The 12,978-nt window shown below is 36.0% G+C and overlaps 1 protein-coding gene across 1 annotated transcript in view; it reads left to right on the top strand.

Annotated features, from left to right (window-relative positions):
- Positions 1-5,695: 5,695 nt before the first annotated feature.
- LOC148938401 (uncharacterized) overlaps positions 5,696-12,978 on the top strand; it is a gene marked incomplete at both ends in the record, with an annotated part of 116,538 nt that continues 109,255 nt past the window's right edge. Inside the window, 4 exons of the mRNA XM_089107823.1 lie at positions 5,696-5,865; positions 6,228-6,343; positions 9,221-9,346; positions 10,911-11,078. Of these exons, the coding sequence (XP_088963949.1) occupies positions 5,696-5,865; positions 6,228-6,343; positions 9,221-9,346; positions 10,911-11,078 (580 nt within the window). The remainder of the gene's footprint in view (positions 5,866-6,227; positions 6,344-9,220; positions 9,347-10,910; positions 11,079-12,978) is intronic.

Below are 12,978 nucleotides of genomic sequence, written 5' to 3'. Positions count from 1 at the left end.
AACAAACAAGACCAATATGAGAAAACAGGGATTTGTTGGGCCGTACGGAAAGTGTTTATGTTCACCGTCGATCAGACCAAGTAGAATTCTCATTTTTAGCCACTAGACCCGGTGAAACCTATGTTGTGTTTATGTTTTACATCGCATTGTTCCTATAAAATCCCGTGTTTAGTCATTTCCTTCTTGTTAATGATTTGGGCTAATGTGTGTATAAATTTCAAAGTTTGAAGTTCAAACATCTTCTGTTCATCTAATACATACGAAAAGGAAGTGAAAAAAAAACAAACAAACAAATAACAATATCGAAAAAACACTGTATACAAATTTGATACCATGGTTTAACAACACCAACAATTTTAAATAAGCGGTTACATCACTTTAGTTAAAATTGATGTAACAAAAGTGAGTTTGTTCACTCTGCCTGGAGCCATTGATCTTTTTGAAGTCACTATCAGTCCTGTTATGCTAAAAAGCTATTTATCTGGGGCACTTATGGCCGGTGTAACCAGAACCTGGAAAGCGTAAGCTGTAACTCGCAAGATCTGATACTATCATTGTACCTTTTGGTCCCACAAAATACCGCAAATGGGCTGCTTCTCTGTATCTGCTGGAATAAACTATTTTATAAGGGAGGACAAACCTGCACCTTCACCATACAGCTCCTGCGCCCTACACTACAGGAGGAACTAAACTGGACCTTTACCCTCTTTTCTTATCAACACGGAATAACCCTCCAAAATCCTTTTCTGAAAGAAGTGGTCAAGTTATAACGTTTCAAGTCAAAGTTTAAGGCTACTTCAACTTCAGTGTGCTCTGCTAACTGTGCAAAAAAAATGTAATTCATTTCTATAGATATATTTCTATACTAGCTCTAGATAATGTACCAAGCAGGAAACTACCACAAATCAGCATCGATACATAAATGAAACCCAAAACTAACAAAAATAACAAGAAATAACTGAGTCAAACTCAAAACGAGCAGAAATTAACATAAGTTGGGCGCAAAACCCCTAAGCCTTCCCAAGGCCAGAACAAAATTTGCACTTTACTGAAAAAATATAAATGTTTTTATTTTATACCTTTAATAAATCAAATAATGTTAACATTTTGATTACTAAATATCAGTATATGTATATTAAACTGACAATGCATATTCATTTGTATTTTTGTAAGTAAAGTGCAGATTGTGATCTGGCCTTGGGAAAGTATAGAGGTTTTGCCCCTAACTTATGTTAATTTCTAACCGTTATGAGTTTGACTCGGTTACTTATTTTAGTTTCCATGCGTTTTGGCTTTCATTTATCTATCAATGCTAATTTGTGATAGTTTCACGCTTGTTAGATTATTGGATTTTATTTTTGCTCCTTTTTTGTTTAATAGAGTTATTTACTTTTCTTTGAAAAAACTTATTTTTTGGAAACAGTTTTTTAATTAATATCTGTTTGTTTTATATTGACACTATCATTTCAGGGAAAAAGACAATCATAATCAGAATCTTTTCGTTTTTTTAGAGACAAATAGTTTGGCTTGATCTTTGGAGATTGGAAAACAATTTTCAGAAACATTTAGCAATAGAGATCCTTATAAAAATATAAACCAAAGTAGTGGTTTTTAACAGGGTCTCATGTCTCTTCTAGTTGACATGGAATAGAAAACTTGATAACATTCGCGAAAAAATTTGTTTACTTTCTTTGATAACTTGGATACACTTACGCTATTTTGATTTGGTCAAATTTTAAGAGCAGAAGAAGCCCTGAAAGTTTGAACATAATACCCTCAGTCGTTCTTGGGATACTGCTGAGATACCTTATTGGGAATTAGCATAAACACAGTGCATTTTGATTTAATCTTAAGGCAACATTTACTTTTTAAAAATAAAGGCAAATGAGAGGGGGGGGGGGGGTTGGGGAATTAGTTTCCCTCCTATCACTTTCAACCACCTAAAAGGGCATCAGCCCTTTTTATTTTCAATCGAATGAGGCCTTTTCGAAGTTCCTACGACAACTTCTTCGATACGAAATGCCCTGGTCTAAACAAAAACAACAACAAAAAAATGATACATTATATCCACATCGATCTTTACTATAAGAATGTCGAGCCTTCCAATCACTTTCGATTATTAAAAAGGGCACTAGGCTTTTTGATTTCCAATCGAATGAGCCCTTTTTGAGTTTCTACGACAGCACTTCCTATGAACACCTTATATGCCCCTAGGGCATAGATTACAACCCTTACCCTAAGGGCTGTGAGGGTGGTTGTCATCCTCTAAGACATAATTTCCAGAACTTTCAACTACGTTAAACAAAATGGCTATCTCAAAATTTTGATTGGATGTGTTTCCGGAAAGGGTGGGCGTGGAAGGGGTTTTTGTGGCCTTCCAATATTTTTCTACTATTAAAAAGGGCACAAGCGACTCCAATCTCTAATTGAATGAGCCCTTTTCGAAGTTTCTTCGACAACTTCTTCGATATGAAGTGCCCTGGTCTAAAGGAAAAAATAATAAATAATACATTGTGCCAACATCGTTCTCATATACCTCCAGGGCATAACTACAAAACCCTTGCCCTAAGGGCTGTGGGGGAGTAACCTCTTCAAAAAACATATTTTCTCTCTGGAAATCAGTTACTCTGAACAAAATGGCTATCTTAAAATGTTGATTGGATATGTTCGGGGAAACGTTGGACGTGAAAGGGGTATTAGCTGCCTTTCAATCACTTTCGACTATTAAAAAGGACACGAGTTATTCCGATTTCCTATGAAATCAGCCCTTTTCTAAGTTTATACGACAACTCCTTTGATACGAATTTTCTTGGTATGAAAAAAAAAAAAAATAATACATTGTGCCAACATTGTTCTTTACTTAGACAGCTCGATTGCGCTGCCTATGACAACATCCTGAATTGCCTAATGCTCTTTTACCCACCACTTTTCATCCGGAAAAATCAGAAAGAAAAATGAACAGAATTTTAAAGTGGAAGGTAGAATTTTTGTTTCAAGAAAAATTTCTTCTTCTCCTTCCTATGAACCGATATACATGGCGAGCCCAAGATGACAGTATTTATTTTTAAGAAACATATAAGCCGGGATGACGGTTGAAGCCTGGAGGTCGATATCGATAACAAAAAAAGAGAGAAAAAAAAAAAAAAAAAACGGCGGCGTATTAGTGACGCCGCCGCCGATAGAATCAGCGGCGGCGTCAGCGCGCTGATGCAAGCTCGGCGGCGCGCCACCGTTTTTTTTTTCGGCGGCGCGCCGCCGACTTTTCGGCGCGGCTTCGGGGTCTAAGACGTAGAGGGGTTTATTCAGTTTTTGAAACTTTTCTAGAATCGATATGAAAGCTGCCTGAGTAATTCCAAGACCGTGTTCCCAACAAAAACCAAGCTGGTGATTGCTATGACTACACCTATCCCAAATTTTCGATAGATGGGTCTTTTCAAGCAATTTGGAAATAAATGAGGAAACTTTAATCAGCTGATAGGAGTCGAGGGACCAAGAGACCTTGTTCTTTTTTTGGGAGACAAGTCATTTGGAGATAGCTTTTAGATAAGGATTTACATTTTGGACAGCGTCCTGTCTAAGACAATTTGGTATAGTGGCTGATTAACGCTGTCCCGAAATACCTTCCGAAGCCAGTTTGGCTTGTAACTAATTTGTGGAAGAGATGCTTCAACTAGAAATACTGGTACAGATTATCACTAATTAGCATGCCATCAGTGACGTCAAAGATGACATCTTGAAGCTCAGGTATATTAGAAAGGGCAAAATCAAGATCAGAAATAGAAATTTATTTATCATTGAGGCCTTTTCAGGTTGTTTTCCCCAGATAGGTGTGGGTAGTCAGCTTCCTACCGTTGTCGCCTAGTTAGGTGACATCTGCCGCATGATTTCACAGCGCTGATTTTAGTTACTGCTCTTGACATGTCAGTTTTGTTTTTTCCTGGAGGAGTAAGAAGAGCACTCAGCTAGAAAAAATGTACGTCTTCATTCCAAGTTTTTTCAGAGAGGTGGGGTCCTTCCGATCAGTCTTAAGAAGGAACATCTCGCTCGTTTGTAAATACGATCTTAAGCACTTTCCTGTGGAAAACTTGTAATCGAAAAACAATGAACCAAGTCACATTTTCATATTAGTGTCACTTATGTGCCCTATTTTGGGCGAGATATAAAATGAGACCTATTAATTATGTCACTAAATTATTTTGTGTGGTCTTACTGCCAAGTGGGACAAGGAAATAAAATGAGACCTGTACAAAATGTGGAAGCACGTTTGGAGTAGAATTTGGGGCAATTAAATTTGGACATTAGTTGGACTAGCTGGTGATAACAGCTAGACATCGCCGATTGTTTTTTCCCTATTTAAGATTAGACGATTGAGTTTCGCTAAAATAAATAAGAGATATTAGTTTCTTCCATAGGGTGTCTCTCATTGATTTACATCGTGGCGTATAGTCGTAAGCCACTTACATCAGTGAGAAAGGGGCGGGGCTCCTGTAGAAACAAATAACCTGCCTTTTAAAATCTGCATAAAATCTCCCGGTTGAAGTTTTCTTGTATGGAATTTTAAGCCAGAAGAAAGAACGGAAAGTTTTTGAGTCACCAGATTTTACAAGTAATTTTTCTGTGGTTGAACCCAGGATTTGAACGCTAGAGACAGAAATTGACTATGGAATAGGGTTACAAATTTAAGGGCTGCTATTTAGAAAACTGATTATAAGGGTATTGCGTTTATTACCATTAACTTTTATACGGACTGAAGCAGTATTAGTCAAAATTTAAGCCAATTTATGCGTCATGGTGTTGTTGATTATAATTCTCCAAACCTCCAGTGTCGCCAAGTCATCGACATATTTCTATCTTTGAGGATTATTGATAGCTAGTTGGCTGATCGTTACGTAAAAGGAAGCAAGAATGGAACATGTGGAATCTCTGAGAAACTTTAGACATCTGTAGTTAGAGGATCTATCAGGGGAGGAGGTTTGAAAATGTCCGAAAATTACTTTTTCAGCTGTGGGTTTCCGTGTTTTTCTGGGGGAGGGGGAGGGAGAAATGTTCACAAGTTGAAAAATATATAGGTTTTAGGATTTCGATATTACTGGCAGAAATCCAAAAGGGAGTAGAGTTGCAAAAATCAGGCGCTTCTCTTTAAAAACCAGATTTTTACGATTATGAATTTATTGTCACTAACATCCATATAGACAGAAGTCGTATCATTTGAAATTTAATTCAGTTTTTCATCATGGTGTTTTTTATATTCTTTCTCCAAAATCCTAACATTGGTTTAAAGCCTCAACATATTTGGATAGGTGAAGATCATTGCTTGGTAGTTGGTTAACCATTTCGACGAAAAGATAAGGAGCGAGATGTGAACCTTGGAAAATCCCTAGGAAAATAGGCAAAAGTTCTGGGTATAGATTCACATGTTTCATGGAACCAACTAGATAAAAATAAAAGAGTACTCTTTAGATAAGAAAGGTTGAACCTGAAACCGTTTAGACAGTTTGGATTGAGAGTTGTCTGAAGGTCAAGAAGAAAAAGGTTTAGCCATGTATGTGCGTATCTGAATTTTCAAAAATTATATATATAGTTAAAGATGGGTTTTGTACAGCTAACCAAAGATCTACAGACCAAATATAATAAAATTTTAAAGTGTTTTTGTAATTTATATAATCGTATTTGATTCTGATTCTTTAAAATATAGTGACAATAGGTAAATATAGTGACAGTAGTATTGCGACAGTAGGTAAATATAGTGACAGTAGTATTGTGGCAGTAGGTAAATATAGTGACAGTAGTATTGTGACAGTAGGTAAATATAGTGACAGTAGTATTGTGACAGTAGGTAATTATAGTGACAGTAGTATTGTGATAGTAGGTAAATATAGTGACAGTAGGTAAATATAGTGACATTAGTCTTGTGACAGGAGGTAAATATAGTGACGGTACATTGTGACAATAGGTAAATATAGTGACAATAGTATTGTGACAGTAGGTAAATATAGTGACACTAGTATTGTGATAGTAGGTAAATATAGTGAGGTAGGTAACACAGGTACAAAGTTTTGGTCTGGCGTTCCGAAAAATTGTGGAAATGGCTTTGTCATTGAAACCCAAACACTTAAATGCAGTATGTAATTTCATGCAAATAATCAAATTTCTTGTAATCAGTTCTGGTGCGTATGCGTCGTCTTGACAATATTTTTGTATTAGTCTAATTTCTTCTATTTTTCTAGAGAGATATAAACATTGTCAGAGAAGCTTATAACGCCTTTCTACCATTATATCCTTATTGCTTTGCCTACTGGAAGAGGTATAGTGACCTGGAAAGAAAACTAGGGAATGATGCAAGGTTAGTCTTGAAATAGTTGGATTTTACTTATGTTCAGAATATTAAATCGTTCTTGTGCACAGAACAGGATAAATATTAAGGAATATCCGTAGAGCCTTCTCCAAGAACATTTTTATGAAATATTTTAGAAGTTGCTGGGTAATTTTAATCTAAAGTTATGTATTATGGTGAATTAGGGAAGTAGTAAATGACACAAGGTTCATTTTCAGTTCGTTCGTCACTCTTCGATGTCCTCCCGATGTAAAAAAAAAAAAAAACTTAAAAAAACCTTTCAAAAATTTATACTTATGCATTTTTGTTGCGGTTTTACGACTTGGACAAAATTTTTGTTGAGTTCAAACCTCATCCCCCCCCCCTCCTGGATACGGTCTTGAATTAGATGAGGATATAAATGGACGCTATTATACTTTGAGTATAAGCAAATGCTGCTTTTTTGTTCAGTATAGAATTCTTTGTAGCTAAATTTGGCAAGGACAGGCTTCATTCTACTTTTATTTCTAACCTTTTCAGACTGAGTTTAAACTTAAGATTGATTAAATAGAACACTATTAGATCTAATTCTATTATTTGGTGAGCTTTCTTTCAGCTAAATTAGGTGAATTGGTTTAGGCCCAATTGTGCGTGCAACGGGCATAAGTTCCTTGTGTATCTGTTTTGCAACAGTTGATTTCTGAATAAGTTAACTTTTTTCCGTAGAACAGATTTTTCAATGGTAGTCGTCGCAACGGCATGAATTTTCTTTTTTTGTAGTGTAAGAAAATAGTACTCTGTTTAGTACTCTGTTTACATGGTTAGTTTCCACTAAACTCATCCACTTGACCGATTTTCTGGGTGGTGAATATATTCTACGCATATTTTGTTCATAACCACCTGTTTTCGCAAATTTTTACCATTGTGCTTGCACATTGTGAAGATTTTTAAACTGCACCCAACGCATTATGATTAGAACCAACGTTTTTATGAAATTCTAGTTATTTTGGGTAAATTTTGGGTATTTGGTATTTAGGTAATTTGGGTATTAAAATTTTGGGTATTTGGGTAATTTTGGGTAAACAAACATCCTTTTCCTTACTTTCTCTTCAAGTTCCTTATGGTTTTTAGGTTAGAAAGTTAGGGTTTCAGTTACGGATTCAGTTTGAGGGGTTTCTGTTTTTAGATGAAATGAAATCTCGGCTTTTTATAGATATTAAGTTCTTCTTTTAAACTTCTCCGTAAAACAAGTTTTCCAAGGAAAAACAAAGAACTTCAAGGAGCATTAAAATTCCTATAGTTTAGGATATCTTAAATGGAGATGAAGAAAAGCTCTTTTTTGACTAACGGAATTATTTTCATATCTAAGAACGTAGCATTAGATAACAACGTTGTACTTTCACTTCCATCTTAGTGGGAAGTACAGTGTTGCTAACTCTATGAAATAAATTATACCAGTTTTCCGACAGAAGTTGCACCACAAATTATCAATTTGTGCTATATGAACAGCAGGATAAAAATTTGCACAACAAGAAGCAGATTTTTGATAAACTAAAACTTGAACAAGTATTCAAGTAAGACAGAAACAAATAAAACCAAAATAGACTTTAGAATTTGTAGTGCCCAAAAATTGCAAATGTACCCCACTGTACCAGGACCTCCAAAATGGGCCAAAATGGTACGATTGTACCAGGTTGGCAACGCCGGTGAAGTTTCTTAATTAATAACTACGCTTTTGACCTACTGCTATGTTTGCATATTGAAGTGACTCTGCCGTTTCTCTTTGTTTATCAAACTAATATCTGGTATTTTTCCTATGAATATATTTGTTCATATTGTAGGAATATATATTTGAGGAATTTATTTGTTAGTGGTGGATCCAGAAATACAGATGGGGCGGACATCTCCTCGTCTAGAACACTCAGCATTTTAATGTTTTGATTACTTTTTTTTTGCTCGAAATATCTATAACAACATATCCTGTTTCTGTTGACATTATGCATTTTTACCACAAAAGGTGTCTTTTTTTGCCAGGTATGATTGAACCAATGGTTGTAGAATATCAGGAGAAAGTTCAATCGAGAGGAGTTTTGAAGTTATAGTGTTGGAGGTTTTTTAATAGCAAAAGAGATTGTGCCACAACATTCTTGATTTCTGCCGAGGGGAGGGGAGGGTACCCGGAGTCTCAGAAGTTGTAGTGGCAAACTCTACAAGAGGTCAGCTCAGTGTTTAATTCCTAATCTCTGTTCGTTCTGAGAAATATATTTATAGTGACGACACAATAACGACGTTGTGTGGGAGATAGCTCCACTCTTATTTCGGAAACGGTAGGTTTAATGGAAATCGATAGTTTTAGTAAATCGAAACAATTTTTAAAAATAGTTGAACTTCGACGCAAAAAGGTGGAAACTGGGAGGGGGAGGGCTGCAAGGAATATGATCCTGAAAAAGGATAATTTAGAAAAAATAGCTTTGAAATGAAAGTAAAGAGGAAAATCTAGCTCCGACAATGTTAAGCCGAGCTGGACTCAATCTGTGTACGGCATTACTGTATTCCTCTTGGAATTCTCCATGACTACCTCAGATTTCGTTGGGTTATGACTCAGTAAAGTTAAAGAAAACGCTGAAGAAACGGCTCTAGATTTTTCAGACAAACTGGTGGTTCTGTCCGCCACTTCATGGCCCTTCAGCCAGGAAGTGCAATGGGGGGCTATGGTCCAGCCATCCCGTGCTTTCGCTCACCCTTTCTGTTGACCTTCTCCAGATAGCAATTAAAACTTGAGTTGGCTCTGGCTGAGCTTACACAGTCACACCAATGACTACAGTATGACTAAGATAGTTTGGGCTTAACACAAATCAACCGTATAACTATTGGTATATTATCCTACTGACCTTATTTGTTTTTTAGGGCTGTTGAAGTATTGGAAAAGGGCTTAGAAGCAGTACCATTTTCTACTGATCTTTGGCTTAGTCTGGTTACCCTCACTGGTGAAATTTATAAGGGAACAGAAGAAAAAGATGAGTTTATGCGATGGTAAATTTTTAACTCAAAATTCTTAATTTTGTTATGTTAATGTATGTATTTTGCGAGAGATTCTCTTGTCCAGGCAAAATTGATTTTTTTTTTCTGAATAAATCTGTTCTCATCAATTGATATCGGAAAGTATTCTAATTTATCTCTGTCATTCCAAAGACCTTAAAATCATAATGTTTAGATATTTGTTAATACCATAAGTGGTAAGCTTGCGCTAGCCATGTTACAAGCTTAATGTGTTATAAATGCGTATACATTTATTTCATCAATTAAAAAATTGACCAGATGTCCATGCATAGGTTCTAGAAATAGTGCAGTACTATTTTTAAATTCTCAGTGTATCTGCAGATTAAAGAATATTTTGAAAATTTTTTGAACTGATCTTTCTTTATAAGACATTAGCTTACCCGTCGTGCGTTGCTGTGCTCTCAAAACAAAGTTATTTCAAGGAAAATTCCTCTCGGAAAATTTTCCTGTGAAAAATTTTCCCATGTGAAAACTTCCTCTCCATGGGAGTTCTGCCCTTGAAAATTCTCTCCTGCGGAAAGTTCCTCCGTTTAACACAACGATTTTCTGAATCAACAACTCTCTTAATGTTTTCGCCTTAAGTGAAATAAGAGACATATTATTTACAATATCTGGAAATTCAATTAACGGGTTAGCTAATTGCAAATTCTATCATACAACACACTTCTTGGTTGTAAAATTGTTTTTTCAATATTTTCTCTGAATTTGGTATTCAAAAGTTTCGTTAATTTAGCATTCAACTTCAACATAACAGTTTTTAAAATTAAAATACTATCGTTATTTTAAACGTTGGGAAAATCTTCCCTTGGTGAATTATTGGGGGGAAATTTTTGCGAGGGAGGGGGGAATTCCAAGAGAGGACTTTCCACATTAAAGTGAATTTGATTTGCATATCTTTTTCCGACTATGTGTACATGTAATCAAAATAAATTAATTATTTATTTTGATTACATGTGCAAAGTGTTATGTTGAAGGCCAAATTAACGAAGCATTTAAATACCAAATTCAAAGAATTTATTGAAACAAACTATTTTATAATTCGGAAGCACGTTGCATGATAGAATCACAATTAGCTAACCCGCTAATTGAATTTCCAAAAACTGAATAATATGATCGAAAGAGATTGTCAATAATTCATGTTGAAGGTTCTCGGCATGAAAATATTAAGAGGGCATTGGGTGGGGGGGGGGGGGGCGGCAAAAGGTCGAAAATGATTTATACCCAGACTTTTGCAAGACTGTTCTCAATAACTTCTTAAAATTTTTGGCGATTAAATGTGTAGTGATGCACACTGGACAGAAACATACGCACACATTTAATTTTATAAGTAGATATTAAATTTTGTTATTGCTTGCTGTGATGGAAAATAATATCCTAATTTGCTTACAACTTCTAATGATAAGAATACTGGGGGAAATGACACAAACTAATTCGCAGATGGCTTTAATCCTTCCTAAATTGACAGTGTGAACCCACCCTCAAGTATTCCGGTGAAGTCATACTTGATCACACTGAACTGATAAGTGATATATTTTAGGCGTTATGAGCAGGCAATCGCTGCATCTGGAAGCATTTTTACAGCAGATAGCTTGTGGGAATCTTACATCAACTGGGAAGCACAATCAAATCGTTTAGACAAGGTGACAGCCATCTACAGGCGAGTTTTGAAAATACCAACGAGGCTCTACAATAAGCATTTTGATAAGTATGTTTGTTTTTGTTGTTTTTTATTTGAGCGGCTTCATTGTAGGGCGCACGCCTTTTGTTACTATTAATTGAAAATAAGTTTCCACAAAAGAAGCTTATCATAGAAAAATAAAGGGTTAAATTAAACCAAAGACGAGAAGAACTAAAGTCAAATGATAATACAACCATAAAATGAGCAAAAATTGACATCAATAAATAAAACCAGACAGAAATTACAATCAATAATTAAGTCAAACCCGAAACGAAAGGTGGTTATCCCAAACAGGAATAGGGCTAACGCCCACTCCTGACGTTAGAGGGATGTTGAACTAACCAAAAGGCACTATATGAATGCTACTAATGCTATTACTATCATTACTACTCCTCCTGCTCCAACTACTACCACCGCTACTACGACTACTACTATTCCCGAAGCTCTAGAGATTAAGACAAATCTTTCAGGGAATGATGAGAGCCGTGTTGAACTTAATTAAAACACGTTCTTATGCTGGTCGTCAGAAGGGTGTATCTATAGTTTCTCAGGAACGGCTTACAACAGTAAGTTGACACTTTCAGGGTATGTTGAGTTAAATAAATAAGTTAAATAAATAACGATTTTATTTTCAAACGCCATAAAACGGTCATGCCGAACAGCAGCAGTTCTTGTCATAATAATGCAGTAAACATATAAAACATATGAAAATCACAGCCATAGCCATTGTCATTAAAAATCATATATAGATTTTAAATATCACAAATTCAAACTAAACAGAGTCTAACGAATAAAAAGAATAACAGAATAATGAACTAAAGAAAATAAATATATAGAATTATTGACGAGTGGGTGGAGAATTAAAAAACTTGACGAAGGAGGGAACAAAACTACTTGCATACCGCATATGCAGTGCTGGTACCGGCTGAATTTTCGGAACCGGTTGGGCTACATGTTGCGGGCTCCTCTGGCGTGAAGGCAGATGCTCAGGGAGAGGATTTCACGAAGCCGCGGATTTTCCAAAATACCGACACCAAATTTAAAACATAATTCGTCACGGCGTGTCGAAAGAGTATTAAGTGGAAATTGTCTTAAAAGGGAGCAATAAGGGACTTTGTGAGCTTTTGACATTACCAGAAGAGCTCGGTGCTGGATCCTTACCAGGCAGTCCTTCTGGTCCGAAGTCAGACCGTAATGCCAAACGGGATAGGTATATTCTACCAGCGGTCTAACAAATGTAAGAAAAATATGCAATAGGTGGGGGATTGGGAGGCCATGACGAGCAAGGAGTTTTAAGGAAAGGATACCCAGGTTTGTCCGTTTGATCATTTCCTGTGTCTGTTTTTCCCAATTCAGGTCATGTGTGAGATAAACTCCTAAGAGTTTGATATCCATGATGCCTGAACCATTTTGTAAATCAAGGGAGAACTGTCCCTCAGAAAAGAAAAAGTTAATACGTGCGATTTCTCACGATTGACGATCATTTTCCCTCCTCAGCTTGGCGTGATAAACTCGCCATTATTCTATCTGCCTCGCTTGAAACACTCTTTTCACCTAGCTCCAGTACGGATAGATCATCAACGAACTTAAAGAGATTTGGTTCATCATTTGCCAACTCATTTACCATCAGTAAAAAAAGTAGAGGGCCTAAAATTGTTCCCTTGGGAACTCCACAGTAAATTGGCTGGGGATCACAATAGGCTGATTTATACTTAGTTTTTTTTTTACTTCTTCCTGAAAGAAAACTTGCAGCTATTCTTATCAAATATACATAAACTTTAAAATTTTTGCTTTCTTTAGGTCAATCGCGATGAGATTGACCCAGCGTTCAGGTTCATCTAGATGCTTTAAAATCTTATCAAGCAAACTAACTAAGTAATGGCTTGGGAATATTACCGAACTCTTGGGAATATTACCGAACTCTTGG

This window comes from Artemia sp. Qi Xiang Cuo, unplaced genomic scaffold (genome assembly GCF_049724085.1).
Source record: "Artemia sp. Qi Xiang Cuo unplaced genomic scaffold, ASM4972408v1 HiC_scaffold_3357, whole genome shotgun sequence".
Classification (NCBI taxonomy): Eukaryota; Metazoa; Arthropoda; class Branchiopoda; order Anostraca; family Artemiidae; genus Artemia; species Artemia sp. Qi Xiang Cuo.
The sequence above is the reverse complement of the archived record's forward strand: the minus strand, read 5'-3'. Positions and strand labels throughout refer to the sequence as shown.